This window comes from Pogona vitticeps, chromosome 3 (genome assembly GCF_051106095.1).
Source record: "Pogona vitticeps strain Pit_001003342236 chromosome 3, PviZW2.1, whole genome shotgun sequence".
Taxonomy (NCBI): domain Eukaryota; kingdom Metazoa; phylum Chordata; class Lepidosauria; order Squamata; family Agamidae; genus Pogona; species Pogona vitticeps.
This window is the reverse complement of record NC_135785.1, coordinates 30657633-30678422: the sequence shown is the minus strand read 5'-3', so window position 1 is coordinate 30678422 and position 20790 is coordinate 30657633. Positions and strand designations below refer to the sequence as shown.

Below are 20790 nucleotides of genomic sequence, written 5' to 3'. Positions count from 1 at the left end.
TTGCAGCATTCCAATCCTTCTCAATTTACTTCCCCACATCCATCAGGATTCTGTGTCTATGAAACAAGCTTGTTATGTTTTAGGTTTGCTTGTTGTTTTCTTTAAAGATTCCCGGTGCTTCTGCAAACGTTTTGGTGCTTTGGCAAGCAAGATCAGATAACTTCTTTTTTAAAGTGATAATGGTATCATTTTACCTACACAAAGAATTGCACTTGGGGTGCTGAGAATGCTAATATCTTAAAATGGAGTTGTGCAATAAAATATTGCAGTGTAGAGGGTTCCTGTTCAAGTGTCCTGCTACCCCATTTCATCCACTCCCCAACCCAGTTTTCCTCTCCTGTAGCAGTCAATCATCATTCCATATGCCCAGTCCTCACTGAGTTTGGATTTTAGTGGGCTTGGAGTAGACACTTCTGCTTACAGCTACATCAACATTTTTGATGCCTCGGTTTATGTTTATGAGCAGTGGATACCTGCATCCCTGTAGCATTTTACAGAATTTTTCTGGAGGAAATAGGAAACGGCACTCACACCATGTTTTTTTATGCCATGTATTTTTTCCTTCCCTGCTCATTTTCCTAGCTGTTTCATTTCATTCTCTCGCTCCTGAGATCAAACTCAACATTGTGTATAACCTACAGGCTAACTCTCTTTCCTCAAAGATATGTGCCTTATCAGTTAGACCGCTAGTTCAGTCCATGCTTATATTTCAACAGCCAATCAGAAAATAAAACATACCAACTTTCAGATGTGTAGGTGAGGTGAATCAAGTGCTACAACAATCAAATGTCTTTCACCTCTTGGAGAAGCACTTTTGCAAATAGCATTATAAGCTTCAGGGTTATCAACATGGCTTGATCCCACTTTGATTTCCCATTTCACAAATCGGCATTCTGCACTAGAGATGGGGGCTTCATATTCATATCCCTGGGGATGGAGGTCTCTTCCCTCCCCCCAGAACTAGCCTGCTGCACTCACCAGGCTCAGTGTGGCACACACATCCATTGCCAGTGACATTGTGCCCATCATGGAAGCAACCCAGCTGGCTCTTCTCTGTCTCCCCGCACAACCAACTGCTCTGGCGGGAAGATGAATCTCCCCACTCAGCTGTTTAGCAGTCAGATGTGTTTGGGGAGGAGAGGAAGATACCCTGCATGGTGGACTGAGTCCTGTTGCCATCATGGTGAGAGGCTGCATCTGATATCTTGGACTTTGACATTGTGTTTCTGTCCCTATCATATGGAATTTTTTCCCTGTAAACTTGCTTTGGTTATTTACAAACCTCAGGTTCATCCTGAGTCTGCTCATTATGCTCCATCAGGTGGTAAAGTGCTGGGAGTGGCATCTTCCACCCTCCTCTTCCTGAGCTGGTCACTACAGGTTTCTTTCTCTGGCCACAGCTGCCTCCCCTCTCCACCACTACAGCCATTTCTTAGCTTCCTGTGTGTATCATGACTGACCATGAGAGTCTTCAATGCCAAGGGAATGTGGCCCCAAACATCCCCTGTGTAAGCGGGCTGTAGAGGCAGGTAGGAGAAGGAAGAAAGGAACTTCCACCCTTAACATTGCCATTGTTAACATGTATGGCATCAGGGCAGTGAGTGGTAGTAGGAAGTTTTGCACGTGTACTGTAGGAAAACTAGCATTATTGAAAATGCTGTTGGACTTTTGGGTGATTCTTTTGTGAAACACTGAGTCCTAGTTTCAACAGGTCTGTCCCAAACTAGGAAGACAAGAGGACAAGAAGAAAACCAAGTAGGGTAAATTGTAAGAGGCAAATCTCAGTAAACATTAGCAGAAATATCCTCCTAATGATAAAGTTGTTTGACAGTGGAGCAAACTCCATGAGGAGGAGATACACAGCTCACCTCCACTGAATAGTGGGTTAGCTTGCACTAATAGTTTCCAGCCTTGGGTAACCCAGGTGAAGTTGAACGACAACTTCCAGAAACCGCGCCAGCAGAACTTATGGTGAAGGCTTCTGAAGGGAACCACTGGCCTACGTGATCTTCAATACCCCTTACATATCTCTGGTGGTATTTTATTTCTTTATTTACGTAATACTGCATTGGGTATGTTTCTGTGAATCATACTGGGAGTCTCTTGTAATATAATCTTCCATTTTTTAAAAGAGCAAGCAACATTAATCTCAGCAATGCTTTGTGACAGGGCTGTGACATGTACTTGGGAATCTTGTTTTTCTGCTATTTTCCAGGTCTCGGCATCCTATGACTCTTCACCAGTACATTGTCCTGTACTTGTAAGATTTTTGTAATCTCCCCCCAAAATAAGATCCCTGTAGCGATCACCCCTGGAATGAATATTCAGCAATGTATCTGCATGTACCAATGAGAGCTGTTGGGAGATGGAGCCAGAGAAATTAGAAGGGAGGAGTGAGTCAGAGTCTAGGGAGTTCAGTCAGAGACAGAGTTTGGAGAAAGAGTTTTGGGTTTGAGGCAGAGAGTGTGTTTAAGAAGTGATTAGTGAGAGTGTGACCTGTTTTAATTAAGATAGAAGAGGTTAAAGTAAAATACTGAAGCTTTGTGTAACTTTAAGAATGTGCTTAAGAACTATTCCTAAGACAACTTGTAATCAATAAACCTGTTTCTGTTTAAAAGTTCAGTACTGAATGGACCTCAGTCTTTCATAGGAAATACGTTGATAAAGAGATCAACTGGTGGCAGCGTGTTAAAGGGCATGCTGGGATACCTTTGTGAGCTCTGGGTTTGGTGAAACAAACAGGGGCCATGAGGTAAACGCCACAATTCCACTTAATTTCTTTGCCCGCATTTTTACCTGTTATTTTGCCCAACAAACTGCCCAGTTCAATGCCCTTTCTATGGAGTCATGCACAGGAAAGAGGCCATTTTGCACAGGAATTACAATGGTTCTGTATAACTCAATGTCTGTTTTGGAGGATCTTGAGCAAGAAGGATGCTATCATGTACAACAGTTGTAACAATTCTACAGTGGAGTCTCTACTTAAGAACGTCTCTACTTAAGAACAATCCAACTTAAGAACAGCTCCATTTGCTAAATTTTGCTTCTACTTGAGAACAGAAATCCAAGATAAGAACAGGAAAAAAAACCTTTCCTGCTCTTTTTTTAACCTTAGGTCATCTTAGGTTAAAAAAAATTTCTCCCCCTAGTGGTAGAGTACGTATTAACCAGCTTTGCATTAGTTCCTATGGGAACTAATGCTTCAATGTACAAACACACCTCTACATAACAAAAAAACAGACAGAACGGATTAATTGGTTTTCAGTCCATTCCTATGGGAAATTTTGCTTCAACTTAACAACGTTTCAACTTAAGAACACTATTCCAAAATGGATTAAGTTCTTAAGTAGAGGTTCCACTGTAGTTTCTATGGACGGAAAAGAGCAGATACGGATTAAATGGTTTTCAATGCATTCCTATGGGAAATGCAGATTCAACATAAGAACTTTTCAACTTGAGAACCACCTTCCAATACGGATTAAGTTCTTAAGCAGAGACCCCACTGTACACACTTTGGTTCCTCCACACCTGGGGAAATCCAAAGAGATCTGGGGGGGGGGGGAGACCACAAAGAAATCCTGTAAGATTTTTCAGATGTTTTCTTGGGTGTGTGTGGAAACTGTGCAGCAATATCTCTCTGTAAGGAGAAAAGAGAGATTCTCCCACTCTTCAGTTTCTTACGAAAAGGGAAAGCCTGCAAGATTCACATCCTTACAAGCATAAGCTGTGCTAGGAAGATGAACAGGGTGGTGTTTGGATGATCCTCAGTGGCATCCTCATATGAGGACTGCAGATATGGTCAAGGATATCTGGAAGACAACTGAGTATAATCATAATTCTGTAAAAATATCATCTCTGATTTCTAAGTAACAGTGCTCTCATGCCGACGTCTTCCGTTCGGTTTCAGGTTTTGCTTTGAGCACATAAATGAAGGATAATGCAATGTATAAAAACCCTAGCTGTGAATATAATCTGTAATGAAAAGAGCTTGCAAAGGTGCACTGGGAGTTCCACTGAAGTGTGATATAAATTAATTTCGAATAAATGTAAGAATTGGACAGTTTGGGACAGAGTTGCTGGAGGAGTAAGGTCTGCTGCTAAACCCAGAAATTCCTGCCAAGAGCCCCTGCAAGTGGAGGTGCACCTCCCTTCACTCCATGGCCCTCATGACGGGGCATTCCTGCAAAAATCAAATAAATAATAGCACCTGGCTTGCATAGGGCTTGCTTTCTTCCCCATCCTGTGGTCCAACGAGTTCTTAAGCTGTTCTTTCCAGCCTCTCAGCCTACAGTCAGCAAGCTTAGAAGAATGGAAAACTATCACTCTACCACTCACAATATTCTGCATAAGCTTTAATGATCTCTGTGGTTCCCAGCCATCCATCCTGATATTGTCTCTGTGGATTATCTCCCATCTGTATTCTGTTGTGCCACAGGAAACCCAGGCAGTGAAGTTCATCCTTTCTGCCTCCTTCTTCCCTGATCATGTTCTGTTTGCTCCTTTCTAGGATTTTAAAGGATCAGGTGCCCCATTTAGAGAAACTCCTGCCTGACAGTGTATCTTCGCAATGTGAGTGCTCCTTTCTGCCACTGTGCAATTCAAAAAGGCCCTTTCCCATTATTTAAGTGCGAGTGTAGCTGTTCCATCATGTAATCATATTTTGATCTTAATTTATCATTGCAACCACAGCCTTCCTTCAAAGCCTGAGTCCACGGGAAGAAGGAAGAATCCCTTTGAATTTCTATCTAGCTTTTTAAAAATGCATAACCAGATCATAAATATTTCATGTGCGCTCCTGCATCATTTTACCTCACAGAGGCCTGTTGTTGCCAAAACCTGTGTTACATGAAATACCGTGAAGTTTTATTGGCCAAGTGTTAGTGTCATTTTTTTTTTGAAGGCAAGAAGAAAAGAAGGCAAATTGAAGTTTGCCCTGTCAGTCAGACTTACGCTACAGAAAAATCAAGCAGCAGGTGCACTCAATATTCATGGAAATCGAAGGCATTTCGAAGAGTGGTGTACATTGCTTTGTGTATCTGTTATGGTGGGGCATTGAGGATACTATTTCAGTCATTTTCCACATACTGAAAATATACCATGTCACAAATGTAGCAGATACTGATATAATGGCATGGGTTTTTGTTTGTTTGTTTGAAGAGTAAATTAGATGTGGACTTATGCTTCTTTGCATAATCATTCAGGATACTTTAAACTGAATGATTTTACTAACTATTTAAACATTATGTAGAACTCTTTATCATTTAAATATTTTGCAGTGTGCATGGTAATAATTTATCATGGATTTTGTTTGCTTGTTTTTGCTTCTTCACAACCAGGCATTTCATTTTATAGATACTGTACAGGCACCAGTTTCTTTGAATGCATTAGGGAGGGCTTTGATGTGAGTTGCTTGGAGACCCATATTGGTGAAAATATGACACAGAAATCCAGTTAATAAATTCATAAGAATGGCAGAAGCTTTTGTGGATGGCATTTGACAAAAAGTGCCATAGAAAAGACTGCTTTACATTAGAGAAATACATTAAAGTAGCATTTCATACATAATTCTTTTGGTGGTGGGAAAAGCTCTGGTATGAACTTGTTGGTACTTCTAGTACTCTCATGCCAAATTGTAATGCCTGCATTGTTTAAGGAAGCTAGCTGCTAGATGTGTGAAGAAAAAAAAACTTCATTTTTAAGTGTAACACTTCATTGTTATTTTCTAGGAATCAGGTCTGAAAAGGTTTCTTGTTGGCTGTAATTTTCATTTTTAAAGGGAAGATAGCTGTCTTGAACTAAAGGGAAGACATGGCACCAGTGACGTTTGGATCTGATTGAACTCAATTGTCCTTCAGAAGCTTGTTAGTGGGAATTTTGTCAACCATGTCCAAAATGATCAGTACTTCCTGATGCAAGATTTCTCAATTGAAGCATTCTTGAAGGACGCAAACCTCCCTAATGGAAGTGTGACCTTTCTGTGTTCTTTATTGTTGAATAAATAATGTGTATACATGCACAGACTGAAGGCAGGTGTTGCACTATAACCAAAAACATACATCTTCAAGGAAATGTGGTTTTAAGTTTAGATATTATTCTTGACGTTTCATTGCACTCCACCTCTGTTACAATATAGTCAGAGCAGAAAATTGCCATGTCCTGGAATTGTCACTTGCCTATTTAATCAGACTGCTGATTGCTGTGTACCATTGGAGGTGGCTTTCTCCTCTCTCCCCCCACTTCTCTCTCCCTTTCTCTTTAATAACCATCCCTTTATGAGTTATACACAATCACTTACCTTGAGAGGCCATGTGGCTGCCTGAGTCACTTCTTCAAAGGAAGCCAGGTTAAAAGAAAAGGCTTTTCTTGTTGCGGCAAGGGAGGGGGGAGAAAAAAAGCACAGCATGAACAAACTTCAGAAGGTGTCTGTCTACTTCATGTCAGGTTACAAAAGAACAGCAAGGAAATGCATCACCTTTCTCATATGACGGATTGCAGCATTTTCCCAGTTTGGACGACAGGGGGAGATGACATTTGCAACCAAGTGTAAGGGAAGAACCTTTTGCTCACTTTAGAGGCCATTTGCACCTCTCCGAGGAAGTTAAATTTGCACAATCCAAATTTGTATGAAGGAGGTGGGAATTCCACCTAGTCTTTATACGGCACTACTGTCTCATCAGTAGCCCACATTGACATAGAGAAAGAAGAACGTAATCTAAGGAGACTTGCTAATGATGTCTGCCCAAGTCTAAACAACATTTACAGTGCTATATAAGGAAGAAACATGTACGTGTAATGGAAGTTTCATCCTACCGTCGGCCTCCACTCGTCAAGGGTGATTACTCCTTTACAGGATGGAATTGTTTCCAGGAAATCATGCCAGGCTGGAATGCAGTATCTGCAATGGAAACGGAATACAGATATGAATGGAGATCTTGTTTCGGAATGGAGCCTAAATAATAAAGCCAACAGTTAGTCTCAGATCTTTGAGAGACAGTAACACTGAGTTGCCACCTCTTATTTCTAACTCTAGTGACCAAGTTGCCATGGAGATTGTAACCATGTGTGACTCACATAGGCATGATTCACAACTATTAAGTGACCACAAGAAAAGCAATATAGGAAAAGGCTATGAAGCAAAACTTTGTAGACTGAAAGTCATTTCCATTTTCTTCACAGTTCTCTCTGTTTGCTCAGCTTATATATCTTAGGCTTCTTTTGCCCTCTCTCATAAGATAATGTGCCCTTACTTGTGATATGACTACCTCACATGTCCATCCGTGTAATTAATCTGATCAACAATCATCCTTCTCTCATTTGGGCTCATAGAAGTCCAGAACATCACTGAACATGAGCTTCCGTCTAGTGAAAAGAATATGTGGACCAGCCTGCATTGAGTACATATGAAAATAAAGCATTGCAAATATTCATGGAAGACCCAGGGCCTGGATGGGCAACACACAACTCACAAGCTCCATGCTTGTACTGATATATTTCTGTGGCTTCAGAGGACTTTTCCCCCACCTCCTACCATCTAATTTGCCAGTCAGGCATCAACATTTGGCAACCTAGCTGGTGGGAAAAGGTTACATTTCTGCTTCAGAACCATGTGCATACTCCCTGTGCAACTCATTTTGAAACAAAAAAAAGCAAAAGCAAAAAGCAAAATATTCCTGCTTCCCTGCCCTTGCCATTGCACTACTAAAATTCAGCAGCAAGGTGCACATTTGGTGATGGAAAGGAAGGCACCAGGCATTAGCGTTAAGTGTAGAAAGTGGCTCCTGCAGCTGGTCACTATAGCTGCAAGAGATTCAGAGATCTCCTGCTTTATCTACTGAAATAATGCCTGAAGGGTTGCTTTGGCCAACATGAACTAACTCTGCTTTGAGCTAGGTCATAGAATGTGTCATCTGGACTGCCATCTGGATAATTTTTGAAAAAAGAGAGGAGAGCTTTGCCTTCCAAGGCTGAAAGCCAAATGGTCAGGACAGTGATGGGCAATTAAACTTCATTTGGAAGTTGCCAAGCTGGCGACAGAAAGTAAGGACCTTGATATAATCTGGTTTTTATTTGCACATTTTGTTAACCATTATTACGGAAGGTTTATGGATTTCATATTTTAAAAGGAAATACATTTAGAAGAGTTTTAAGAATAATTTAGTGAATGTTGACTCTATGACTCCACCATAATTCTACCTCTTTTTGCAAGTCAGGAATATTTCGTCCAAGTGAATGCAATGCATTTGGACATGAAGGCCCCAGGCCATTTTTTTCCCAGTGAATCATGATGTCAACAACCAGAAGTAATGTACTCTGCTGGTTAGCAGATCGACTCCCGTTTTGGGCAGAAGCAGCAATAAAATTTTGAATAGGTTCAGGAAATATATGTAAGGAGAATACATTAACCAATATCCTGAGCTTAATCCTAACCCTGTTGCTAAGCCTTCTGCTACTCCTTACTACAATGGAATACAAATGTGGTTCCCCTTGATGCAAGTTCTCTCTCTTTTTTTTAATCCTGGTGCATATGGTTTAATTAAAACTGAAACAGAATGTATCCTTAACACAGTGAGCTTAAAGTGTGTTGAGTAAACTGAGAGCAATGCTGTCAGGAGGAGAGACTCCATTATGAATCTGGACTCCTACCAGGGTCAGCCAAAGCAGAATGGTCAAAGTGGGGACACCAGACTAAGATATACAGTATACACTTTCTTTATGAATAACAGACATATCAACAGAAAGGAATGGGTAGCTCCAATGGTAATGGAATTGTAATTCCTGGAGCTCTACCGCTGGAAGGCAGCAGCAGTGGAAGGTGACAAATGGCAGAGGATCTTTCACAGATAATGGCAGTGACACTCAAGCTAACTGTTGCAACTGCTGCACAGAAGAAACAATGGTGAATCACTTCTCAGTATTTCTTAGCTTGAAAACCCTGTGATAGTAAAATCTAAAATGAAACCAAGGATAGTGCTGGAAGATGAGATTCCCAGCTCAGAAGGCACAGTCAGCTACTGGGGAAATGCAAAGGACAAGTGCAAATAGTGCTATTGCTGTGCATAGACACAAAAGGAAAGTCTCATACTGCAGAACAGATAAAAGCAGGATATGGATTATGAGAATTATGAATCCAAGTAAACTGGACACTGTAAAGCAAAATAGAATGTTTAAATATACAGTAATACTTTGTATGAATGAACTAAAGTGAACAAATCCATGTCCTGCTTTTATCTCTTCTACAGTATGAGACATTCCTTTTGTGTATGCACAGCAATAGCACTACTTGCATTTGTCCTTTGCATTTCCCCAGTAGCCTACTGTGTCTTCTGAGCTGGGAATCTCATCTTCCAGCACTATCCTTGGTTTCATTTTAGATTTTACTATTACAGGGTTTTCATGCTAAGATATATTCAGAAGTGATTCACCATTGAATCACTTCATACTGCTGGGGAAAGGCAGTATAAAAAAAGCAAGACCAAACACGGGATAGATTCACTTAATAATAATAAGTGAATAATAAAGGAAGCCTTGAGCTTGCAAGAGCTGAGCAGTATTGTTAACAACAGGACATCTTGGAGGTCATTCACTCATAAGTCAGAGGTGAATTGTCAGCACATAACAAAAGAATATGGAATACAGATTGGGAAAGGCTTCAAGTGAGTAAGGCAAGATTTTTATTCCTAATTTTCTGTCCAAATAAGGGGGGGGGGAGAGAAACATTCACATGAGTGAGACCGTCGTTTGCTTCTGAACCTAATGACATGGAATTCACTCACTCTTGCTTTGATAAAGTGGTCTTATCAAGCAAGAGGTTGTATATGAACTTGCACAGACTGCACATAATAAATGCTCAGTTCAGAACCCCCTTTTTATTATGATGATTATAATTCAGAGGACATCAGTGAATTTGGTAAGCTTTGTTGCTAAGGACTTTCAGCTATCAAAACCATTCAGCGCTAACAGAGAATACTTATATCTACAGGATTTGCAGTTCAAACATGTTTTGCTAATGGAGTGATTTGCTATTGAAGTGTCAGTGTGATTTGTTATCAAGGGTGGCTAACGCTCACGGGATTGTCTGGAACCGTGCTTCCTTTCTCCCTCACTCCCTCTTCAGCAAAAACAATGTAAAAATGAATCCCAGCACAGGAGCCGGTGACAAGAATGGAGCTTTTGCATATTTTTGTAGGTTGTTTTTGTCATCGTTTCACACTGCATACAGCTTTTTCTGTGACATAATCAACTTGCCAGTGTGCTGGGCTTGATCCTGACAATGGAGTATTTCTGGAGATAAATTTTTATCGCCTTGTAAAGTTCAGCCCTTAGGAAAGTCAGGAGTGGATAAGACAGGCAAATTCACCAGACAAAGTGTCTGTCTGTGGCTTCCCACTAGTTATGTGCCTATGCCCTTTTACTTCTAACTTGTTCTTAATATGCTATGGTGATTAGAAACGGGCAGAAACCTCAGTTTGGTAGTCTGTGCTCCTGCCTGAGACTGGTCAAACAGCCAAAGAGGAGGAGGAGAGAAGCGTGCACTGGCTGGTGAGTGGGTGATACAGCTGGAGAGGCACGGGAAGAAATGGTGAGGTACCTGTGGTACCATGCATACAAACTGGCATGAACCTCCAAACCATGGTTCATGTCCATCTCTAATGATGATCTTCCCCACCCTTCAAGTATGTCTGCTCACAACTCCTATCTTCCCTTGCCAGGCAGAGCCAGCTAGCATAAGCTTCACTGTGGAGAGAGGATAAGAGCTAGACTGGCACAAGAAGCAGGAAGTGGTTTCACCTGTACTGTTATTATCGTCGTCGTTGTTTAGTTGTTTAGTCGTGTCCGACTCTTTGTGACCCCATGGACCAAAGCACAACAGGCCCTCCTATCTTCTACTGCCTCCCGGAGTTGTGTCAAATTCATGTTGGTTGCTTCGCAGACACTGTCCAACCATTTCATCCTCGGTCGTCCCCTTCTCCCCTTGCCATCACACTTTCCCAACATCAGGGTCTTTTCCATGGAGTCTTTTCTTCTCATTAGATGGCCAAAGTACTGGAGCCTCAGCTTCAGGATCTGTCCTTCCAGTGAGCACTCAGGGTTGATTTCCTTTAGAATTGATAGGTTTGTTCTCCTTGCAGTCCAGGGGATTCTCAAGAGTCTCCTCCAGCACCACAATTCAAAGGCATCAATTCTTTGGCGGTCTGCTTTCTTTATGGTCCAGCTCTCACTTCCATACATTACGACAGGAAAAACCATAGCTTTGACTATTCGGACTTTTGTTGGCAAGGTGATGTCTCTGCTTTTTAAGATGCTGTCAAGATTTGTCATCACTTTCCTCCCAAGAAGTAGGCGTCTTTTAATTTCGTGGCTGCTGTCTCCATCTGCAGTGATCATGGAGCCCAGGAAAATAAAATCTGTCACTGCCTCCAAATCTTCCCCTTCTATTTCCCAGGAGGTGATGGGACCAGTGGCCATGATCTTAGTTTTTTTGATGTTGAGTTTCAGACCGTTTTTTGCACTCTCCTCTTTCACCTTCATTACAAGTTTCTTTAATTCCTCCTCACTTTCTGCCATCAGAGTGGTGTCATCTGCATATCAGAGGTTGTTGATATTTCTTCCGGCAATCTTAATTCCAGCTTGGGATTCCTCCAGTCCAGCCTTCCGCATGATGTATTCTGCATATAAGTTGAATAAGCTGGGGGACAATATACAGCCTTGTCGTACTCCTTTCCCAATTTTCAACCAATCAGTTGTTCCATATCCAGTTCTAACTGTTGCTTCCTGTCCTACATATAGGTTTCTCAGTAGATAGATAAGGTGGTCAGGCACGCCCATTTCTTTAAGAACTTGCCATAGTTTGTTTTGGTCCACACAGTCAAAGGCTTTTGCATAGTCAATGAAGCAGAAGTAGATATTTTTCTGGAACTCTCTGGCTTTCTCCATAATCCAGCGCAAGTTAGCAATTTGGTCTCGAGTGCCTCTGCCTCTTCGGAATCCAGCTTGTACTTCTGGGAGTTCTCGGTCCACATACTGCTGAAGCCTACCTTGGAGGATTTTGAGCATAACCTTGCTAGCGTGTGAAATGAGTGCAATTGTGTGGTAGTTGGAGCATTCTTTGGCACTGCCTTTCTTTGGGATTGGGATGTAGACTGTTATTATACAAGGCTGAAAACAAAATTGCCTCCAAGACCCAGGTAATCGAGGCAGTAAGTACTGCAGATGTTTTAAGAGGTATTTGTTCATTCTTTTGGTTTATACTTCTGCCCCATAACAAAAGTTGTTTGGGCAACTCATATACTAGCTAACACTGTTAAAATATTTCATCGCACTGTTCAAATGCCAGCATTCTCCAGCATCAGAAGGAACATAAAACAGATGAACCTCTTTGGGAAGACTACCAGGTGCCCCATTCTCAAAAGGCCCTCTTCCTTCTGGTCATCCACCTCTTTCCATTTCAACTGCATGCCTGAAACAGGGCCTCTGAAAGAGAGTTTAACATTTAGATACTAACATCTGGGAGAAAGTGGTCTTTCAGCAATACCTGATCCCATGCCACTTGGGCTTGAAGGGTTAAATGTTCAGATTAACACTTGAAAGAAAACTAACATTTCAAAGAGATTAAGAATAGAGGTGGAAAAAATACTAAATTCCCTCTTCTCATTTATTTAGGCTCTGTTACAAAAAAGTCAACAAAAATTTTCAAGCTCTTCTTCACAAGATTCCTTGCCTCCAACCTGAGAGGAAGACAAGGTGTGCTTTTACCACTGGTTTTGGAACTGACACCAAGTGCCTCTAGCACAGTGCATACAAAACTAGTTTCTTTTTCATGAAAGAAGTGTAACACATGTGTAGCACATGCACAAAGAGAACAAGGACAGAAGGACTCACTGATAGTTATAAAAAGGTGTTTTAGATTTTTAAAAGTCCATGAAACAAAACAGAAACATTCATTACATGCATCCGGCACCATTTTACACAACTTGTACAAATCATACAACTTGTACAGGTTATGCAACATGGATGAGTTATGCATTGTGTGGAGAAACACTTGAGTCAATAGCACAAGAAAATAGATTTGCTTCTGGCAGAGCAAGGAGAGAGAAATAAATGCAATTTCTCCTCATCTACAAGGACAAGACAAATCACTCCTAATTAAGAGTCAGTGAAGCAAGCTGAGCACTCATGTAATGTGATCAAAATGCACAGCCCTAGCTAGTAACCTTGTGGTGCTATTCTGGACCAATGGGAGCTTCCAGTCCATTTTTAAAGGCAACCTCATGTACCTTTCATTGTAATAGTTAGAGTGAACATGTGTAACTGTCGCCAAGCTATCTCCATGGGCCTCAAGTAACAACTCCTGTGTATGCTCAAGCTGATGAAAATATCTTCCAGGTTCTTGCTTAAGCTACTGTCAGAGTATAAATCTGCCCTTTTAAGAAGAGTATAATCCCACCCAAAACAGCCTGAACACAGTCCACCCAGATGGATTAATCACTAAGGCCTCCATTTTGTCTTTCCTGACTCACAGTTCACTTGTCCTAATTCATTTCTTTACTATCTCTAAGCTAGGGATATGAAGGTATGCACCTACTTCCTTTTCTATATAAATTATCGACAGTATGAGATATGGTAATAAATCATTTTCAAGTTCTACAAGTTTCCTCACCTTCAGAGTCAAAGTGAAACAAGCAGTACTTCTTTTCTTTGTCAATGTTTTTGCATTTTGTGTTTTTTACTCTGATAGTGTAAGTCTAGTGACTTTCTGTTAAAGAAACAACACACAAACACACAGAGAAAGTCCAGGGCTGTGTTAGTCTGCTGAACTCCTTGCCACAGGATGTGGTGATGGCATTTGGCCTAGATCCCTTTAAAAGGGGAGTGGACAGATTTCTGGAGGAAAAGTCCATCGCAGGTTACAAGCCATGATTGGGGTGTATAATCTCAAAAGAAGGAAGGTACCTTAAAATGCCAGCTGCAGGGGAGTGGTGCAGGAGACAGGTATCTAGTAGTCTTGTGTGCTCCCAGAGGCACCTGGTGGGACCACCGTGAGATACAGGGAGCTGGACTAGATGGGTCCTTGGCCTGATCCAGCAGGCCTCTTCTTATGCTCTTAAGTTCTTATGATTAGTTTTAAAACAAACTGCACCAGAGCACAGAGTGCTGTCCTCTGAAGATGCCGGCCACAGAGACTGGTGAAACATTAGGAAGAACACCCTTCAGAACACAGCCAAAGAGCCCGAAAAACCCACAGCAACCAGTTTTAAAACAATTAGAAAATATCTGATGCTTCCAATTCTTAAAACTATGGTTGTAGTGTAGATTAATTGGTACATGAAGTGCCATTTGTGCAACATACACAATCTGCATATGAATCATTGTGTCAAATCACACCAGAAAAATATCACATTCCCTGACAAGATATTCTGCAGTTCCTTAATTCATTGTTGTTGTTATGGGCCATCAGGTCACATCTAACTCCTAGTGGCCATATGGATGTGCAATCTCCAAACGCCCTGTCCTCAACAATCTTGGTCAGCTCTTGTAAACTCAAGCCTGTGGCTTCCTTTAGGGAGTCAACTCACCTTGCATTTAGTCTTCCTCTTTTCCTGCTGCCTTTAACCTTTCCCAGCATTATCGTCTTTTCCAGAGAATCCAGAGAATCTTCCCTTCTCATGATGTGTTCAAAGCAAGACAGCACATGACATGAAGTGACATTATGGCACATACAACTATTCTGTATTTCATTTTTCTTGCTTATGTTTGTGAACATGTATCTTTGGAAGCACAAACCTCCATTAATTTTTTTAAAATGAAATAGAAGAAGTTCATGTTTGATTAACATATTTTGATACCAATATTCTAGAAATCTAAGGCCCCGAAACTGCTGGGAAAACTTAAATGATAAAATTTCTATCGTGTCAAATGCACAACCTTTATTGAACCTTATTTTGACTATTGACCTTACTATGCCTGGACAACACATCCTTCCAGGAAAGGGAAAACAGTATTAATCTCTTCTCATTGCAGTGACGTACAGAGTGCTAATTGGAATTCTCCTTGGAATCTTCTTAAAATGAAGGCCTTAGAGTAATTGCTGCCCTTTGATGAACTCAGTCTTAATTGTTATTTCCGGGATGGGATGACTTCAAGTAGACAGACTGCCAGTGGGCTGATGGAACTAGGGCATGGCACCATATTTTTGTTTAATTTTTAAGGCTACTCCTGAAAAGATAACAGTGCTGGAGGAATCTGACCCTGGGTCACCACTTAGAGCTGTTGTTTTCCATGTCTAACTCTGATTGACTCCAGTGAAAAGAATAAAGAGATCAAGTAGAACGGGTGAGAGAAAGAGATCAAGTAGAGCGGGTGAGAGAGACAGTGGCCCTTATTGCTTTTTCAGTGCTTTTAAAATATTTCTGAGGACACGTTTACAGAAATATTGAAAATAGGGAGGGGCTATGCACCTCTTTGTAGCTCAGTAGCTCCCACTCTTGGGTTCCCAGATATTCTTGGACTACAACTCCCAGAAGCCTTCACCATGAGCTGAGCTGGCCAGGATTTCTGGGAGTTGTGGTCCAAGAATATCTGGGTTCACAAGTGCTTGAGAGCTCCTGCCAGTAGATGGACAAAAAAGGAAGACTAATGAGGAAAATAGATCACATGATGAGGGAGTATACCCAGGCTCCTTATCTTTGTCATCTTCACAGTTATATACACCTGGGTTTCATGCTTTCAGAATTTCCCCCTGAGAACTCTTTTAAGGAATAGTATCATTTTTATATTAGAGAGTGATCTGTGGGATTTGTACTATTCACACTATTCCTTACATTCTTCTCAGATTGGTCAGCTAGTTTAGCAACCAAGAGATATCTCTCCCAGGGGAAGGAACAAACCCATCTTAATTAAAGAAAGCAGGGATCCGACATTAGAAAATACTTGCAGATCTGCAGAGGTGAGCAACTGCAACCCTGCTGCTGAAAGAGAAGAAGGTTTGAGCCAGATAAGCCAAGGATTTGGTCAAGCAAAGCTAAAGAACAAAATAAAACAAAAACCTCATATGGTTCATTATACAAGGAGACACCTATTGCTATGCAAAATACCCATAGTATGTGAATTTCCCATTTTGAAGATGTCTTTTTTAAAATGCTCGACAAGATGAATATCAACAGGAAACCAAAAACAAATCAAGAATCTGCAGGTCTGAATCTCCTTTCCCCCTCAAAAAATGTTATTTTCCATCACCCCCACCTTCCTTACCTTTCTGTCAAAAGCATCAAGATTAAAGAAAGGAAACATCTAGTGCTGTGGCTCACCTTGAATGGTTTCTCTGATGTGTCTTGATACAGCCGGTACCTATAGTAACTCCAATGATGTGAACCTGCTTGCAGAGATACTGCAGCTAATCCAGCAATGACAGCTGTAAATGCTGCACCACTGGGCTGACATCCCCTTGGCTGCCTTTAAACCACACAAGTCACAGACTGCTTGGGCAGCAGGTTCTGAGGTAGTTCATCATGGAGGGAAAAGTCTACTTTGCTCTTCTGTGGAGCTCAAATCAGGACTTTTTGTAAAGCATAAAGAAGAAAATGTTTTCAAACGACAATTAACAGTTTACTGCACATTTTCTGAGGAGCTAATTCACTATTTATGTTGGCAATTAACCGAAATGAAGAACTAGGTCATGAAGATAATTTAACCATAGATTTCAAATGACAGGGCAAAACAAGAGCAAATGTTTTAATGCTATATGCTACCCTAATGAGATTTAAATAAGAGCAACTTTAACAAGCTCAGCTTTCATTTTCTGCAAGGACATGGAAATGTTGCATAGGAAATATGGCCGTTGTTGACCTCCCAGGACAGTTCATGAACGACTCATCATCTATTGTCTAAAGAGCATTCATTGAGTCAGCGTTGGCAGTAGGAGGACTAGCCAAAATGTGCAAACCCTCGTCCAAGTGAAACACTGAGCCTGCCCCTGTTCTTAAATGCCACTGGCAACTGCATCACAGTACTCTGTTGCTCTACTCGGTTTCACAACAATAAAGTCCTAAACAGTTTGAGACCTTGGTACCTGTTGGAGCATCTCTCCCTAAATTTTACTACCCAGACCACACAATCATCTCAGGTTGTATTGTTTCGGGTCGCTACCCTGAGAGAGGCCTGGAAAATGTCCACCAGGGACTAGGCCTTTTTGGTGGTGGCCACAACATTATGGAACTCACTGCCTGCTGATGTCCACCAACCACAATGTAGTGTTGTTGTAGCTTGGCATGGACAACTTCCAAGGGCCTTGGCCCTGCAACTCCACCTCTATACCTCCACAAATCTCCTCACTTTTCAGACCTTTGAAGGCCGTTCCCCCCTTTTTCCCCACAAGAAATTTCCCTCACACCCTTTGGGGGTAATGAGTGGTAATTTCAGTGGATCCCACCCCCAACCTGCATTCAACCCATGGAGGGCCCTTTTTTTAACAACCTGAAGTGATTGGAACTAAAACAGAAGGGACATTTTTTTTAATTTATTTTTTTTTAAATAAAAGGGTTCCTGGAGTTCATACTAAGGGCTTTGGTTAGAGCACATGAAGCCCGTGGGTCACACTTCACCCAAGTCTGTTCGAAAGGCATTGCAGAAAGCAATGGAATCTATGGAGAGGCATTTGAGAGACAAATGATGGTTGCCTGCAGCAGCATTCACTGGAGAGACAGGTATATATACATTTGCTACTACTGGGCTGCCTCCTGCTGGCAAAAGTCAGTCAACAAGGATGCCTGCTGTTCCAGGGATGGCACTTGGGGAGGTCTCAAAGGTTCTTCTACACTTGATGCTAGCTCTGAATCCAGTCTGCACAAAAATGAAAACTATTTCCTATATGGCATTATGCCTGAAACTATGAAGGGGCTACATAGGTGGTGTGGATGAGGACAGCATGAAAGACCCATCCCTTATGTCTGTACCCCATCTGGAAGTCAACAAGTGTGTCTGAAGAACAGCATGAACATATCAGGGTTCTACGTCGCAGGAGATTAACATGCTTACAGGCTTGGAAGCCAACCGGCATTTTACGTAAACATTTGCTTTGTGTAGAATAGAATGTCGCTCTAAAGTGATTGAAAGGCATCTTGACTTCTGTGAGTCTAGTTTAACAATGGATAAAGTCACACCTTTGCAGTGAACTTTTAAGGTTAAAAGTTACTTTTTCAGTTACAAGGTAGGTGGCGTCAGGAAATGCGAAGGAGGAATATCACATGGAGGAATAGGCAAAGGCTAACTCGTGCTTCGTTGTGCATGCTGAGGCAATGACAAGGTATGTGGGAAGACAGAGCATTTTATACCCAAGGTTGTTGATTGTAGCATTTAAATTATCCTCTCTTTTTTTGGTAACTAAAAAGAAATGACTAGTCACTTTAGGGGGGAAAATGGAAAAGTAGTGAATCAACGTCAAAAACTGTTACTATAGCAATATTTTTAAAATAATCACTTGGAAAGCCTTGGAAGTATGCCCAATGTGTTCTCTGACAACAACAACAACAACAACAACAACAACAACAACAACAACAACAACAACAACAACAACAACAACGTAAACTAATTCAATTTGGAGCATGAGCAGGGAATGAAGTAGTGGTAACTAGAATGGAATCTGTTAAGATTGGTTTTAACTTACTCACTGAATTGCCCAGATTTGTATTCTGGTGGCATTTATACAGCAATTCTACTGAGTCATCACATTTACACACATTCAAATTGTTCCATTCTACAATTCTATTACAAATACAAACTAAATAAAACATTTATCCTCTTTTTTTTTTTTTTAAAAAAGCAGATAAAGTATTGGGGAAGATTTAATGACATAATGGTAGCTCTATTAGGACATCAAAATTAATTTCAGTTTCCCTGAGGTATCGTATTTTAATTAACAAATCTATGCTCTCTATTAATTAGCATACTGAAAGAATAATAAGTTTCAGATGAGTTTAATTGTAATAAAACATTTCATCTGCTGAAACAAAAATAATAATAAAAAGAATTAGGAGTCTTAATCCAATTTATTTTTCCCCCCTCTTACATTTAATAGCAATGTTTAGAGAAGCTATTCCATCAAGCTGCAGAGTAATCTTTATTAATTCATAAAAGTTTTATCTTTCTGGTGCTTAATTCCATCCAAATATCTTACTGATGGCATGAATGACAACACTGTTCCATTGCCCTGCAGTAGTTATTTCTGCCAGGCGTCAAATCTATTCAGTTCCTCACATTGTTTTCCCTGCTATTAACACAGATAACAGAAAAGAAGGGTATTAGGGCTATTTTTTTTTTAAAAAAAATCTCTTTTGCACGGATCAGCTCAAGTAGCTGTTTTCCATTAACATTCCATCAGAATGAATAGCAGGTTTGGATGTAACCTATGCGGATTCCCAGCACAGCAGGTTCATTGTGTCTGAAGGTACTGTTAAATTCAGTGGTCAGTAAGCAATTGATAAATTACTGGACAAATCCCAGAACATCTTTTTTTATAAGGAGCCGTATTGCCCATTAAACACTCTGCAAAGCACAAGTGGCAGACCTATTGCCTTAATTTATCTCTGAATGCTTTCACTTATTTCTTTTCCCTATGTGTAATCCATAGGGAATACTTACTACACTCAGCAAGATTTTCAGACCTGGTCAGTAAATCTGAACAACTGGCTCAAAGCCCGGGAATTTATCCTATTATTCTGTCCCGTATGATATGCTGGAATTTGCCACATAGTCAATGGAAACCAAATAGTAAATTTGGGCAGCAGTTGCCACAGAGCAATCAAGAGAAGAGAAAACCACTACGAGTCCCCATACATATTTGAAAAGGTGCATTTAAATTAAGATGTAGCCCAAGATGACTGTGTGTATATATGTGTGTTCTGAATTAGTACCGAGGTGAAAAGCAGGACAGAACACCTTCCAAATTTGGCAGAAAGCCCAATAAATTTTTGAATCACTGAGTACCAATTCACTGTTTCCTGTTATTACTTCCATCCTTCCCTTTCTCAAATGTGGTTGTGAAGGAAGAATGATACTGGCAGACAGAAGTCTGTATCTGCACCAAAATACCAAAGGATCTCTGGAATTAAGGGTAATAGGTGTTTCCTACCCAAATGAACCAGTTTTCCTCCTATTTGTATCTCAGCAATCAGACTTGCAGATTAGGCATGTGTTTACCATGCAGTGGCCAATCAGAGCATGGGACTGAAACAACACATGTTGAATCCAAAATACATAGGAGAAGAAATCCACATTGCTATGGCAAGCAGACTCCTTTTGCTGCATGAGGGAGCACCTCTTCTAAACACTTTCCAAAGGTATCATCCAGTTGGAGCTAAAAGATTAAAAATGTGCTGAACACTTGCAATTGGTGGCTATTTTGTTTTGCCTTATGTTTAATGATGAGCATTTGGGACCTGAGGCAGGAACATCACCAAATGTGATGGGTAGGCCAATCAGTGCTCCTACTGCAATACCTCTTGAGTTCAAACTACCCTTTTTGGCTAACACCTGAATATGTGCTGGATTAGCATTCCACTCTGTCTGAAACCACAGGTGTACAACTTGGGAGTGCTCCTGCATTTGTCTCTGAGGTTTTGGTGGTGCATTTGCAGAATTAAAGCTAGATAGATCTGATCTGGTCACGGTGACAGATGCCTTAGTTATATCCTGGCTCAGTTACTATAAAGCTCCCTATGTGGGGCTGCCTGTGGAAAGTGCCAGGAAACTTCAGCAGATCCAAAACACAACAGCCAGATTTTTGACTGGGGCTGGTAA

General features: G+C 40.9%; 1 protein-coding gene across 6 annotated transcripts in view; it reads right to left on the bottom strand.

Annotated features, from left to right (window-relative positions):
* The window catches only part of LOC110073038 (phospholipid scramblase family member 5), a 38360-nt gene extending 21936 nt beyond the window's left edge, over positions 1 to 16424 (bottom strand). For 2 of the 6 annotated variants that reach the window (XR_013542966.1, XM_020781845.3), the window contains exons 1-2: positions 6811 to 7046; positions 6296 to 6362 (exon numbers count right to left, since the gene is read on the bottom strand). Coding sequence is in view for 4 of the 6 variants with exons in the window: in XM_020781845.3 (XP_020637504.3) it covers positions 6296 to 6308 (13 nt within the window). In the remaining 2 variants the exon portion in view is untranslated. Of the gene's footprint in view, positions 1 to 6295; positions 6363 to 6810; positions 7047 to 16304 lie in introns of those variants that run through there. The other 4 variants (XM_020781846.3, XM_078389134.1, XM_078389133.1 and 1 more) reach the window with 4 other exon arrangements.
* Positions 16425 to 20790: the final 4366 nt, after the last annotated feature.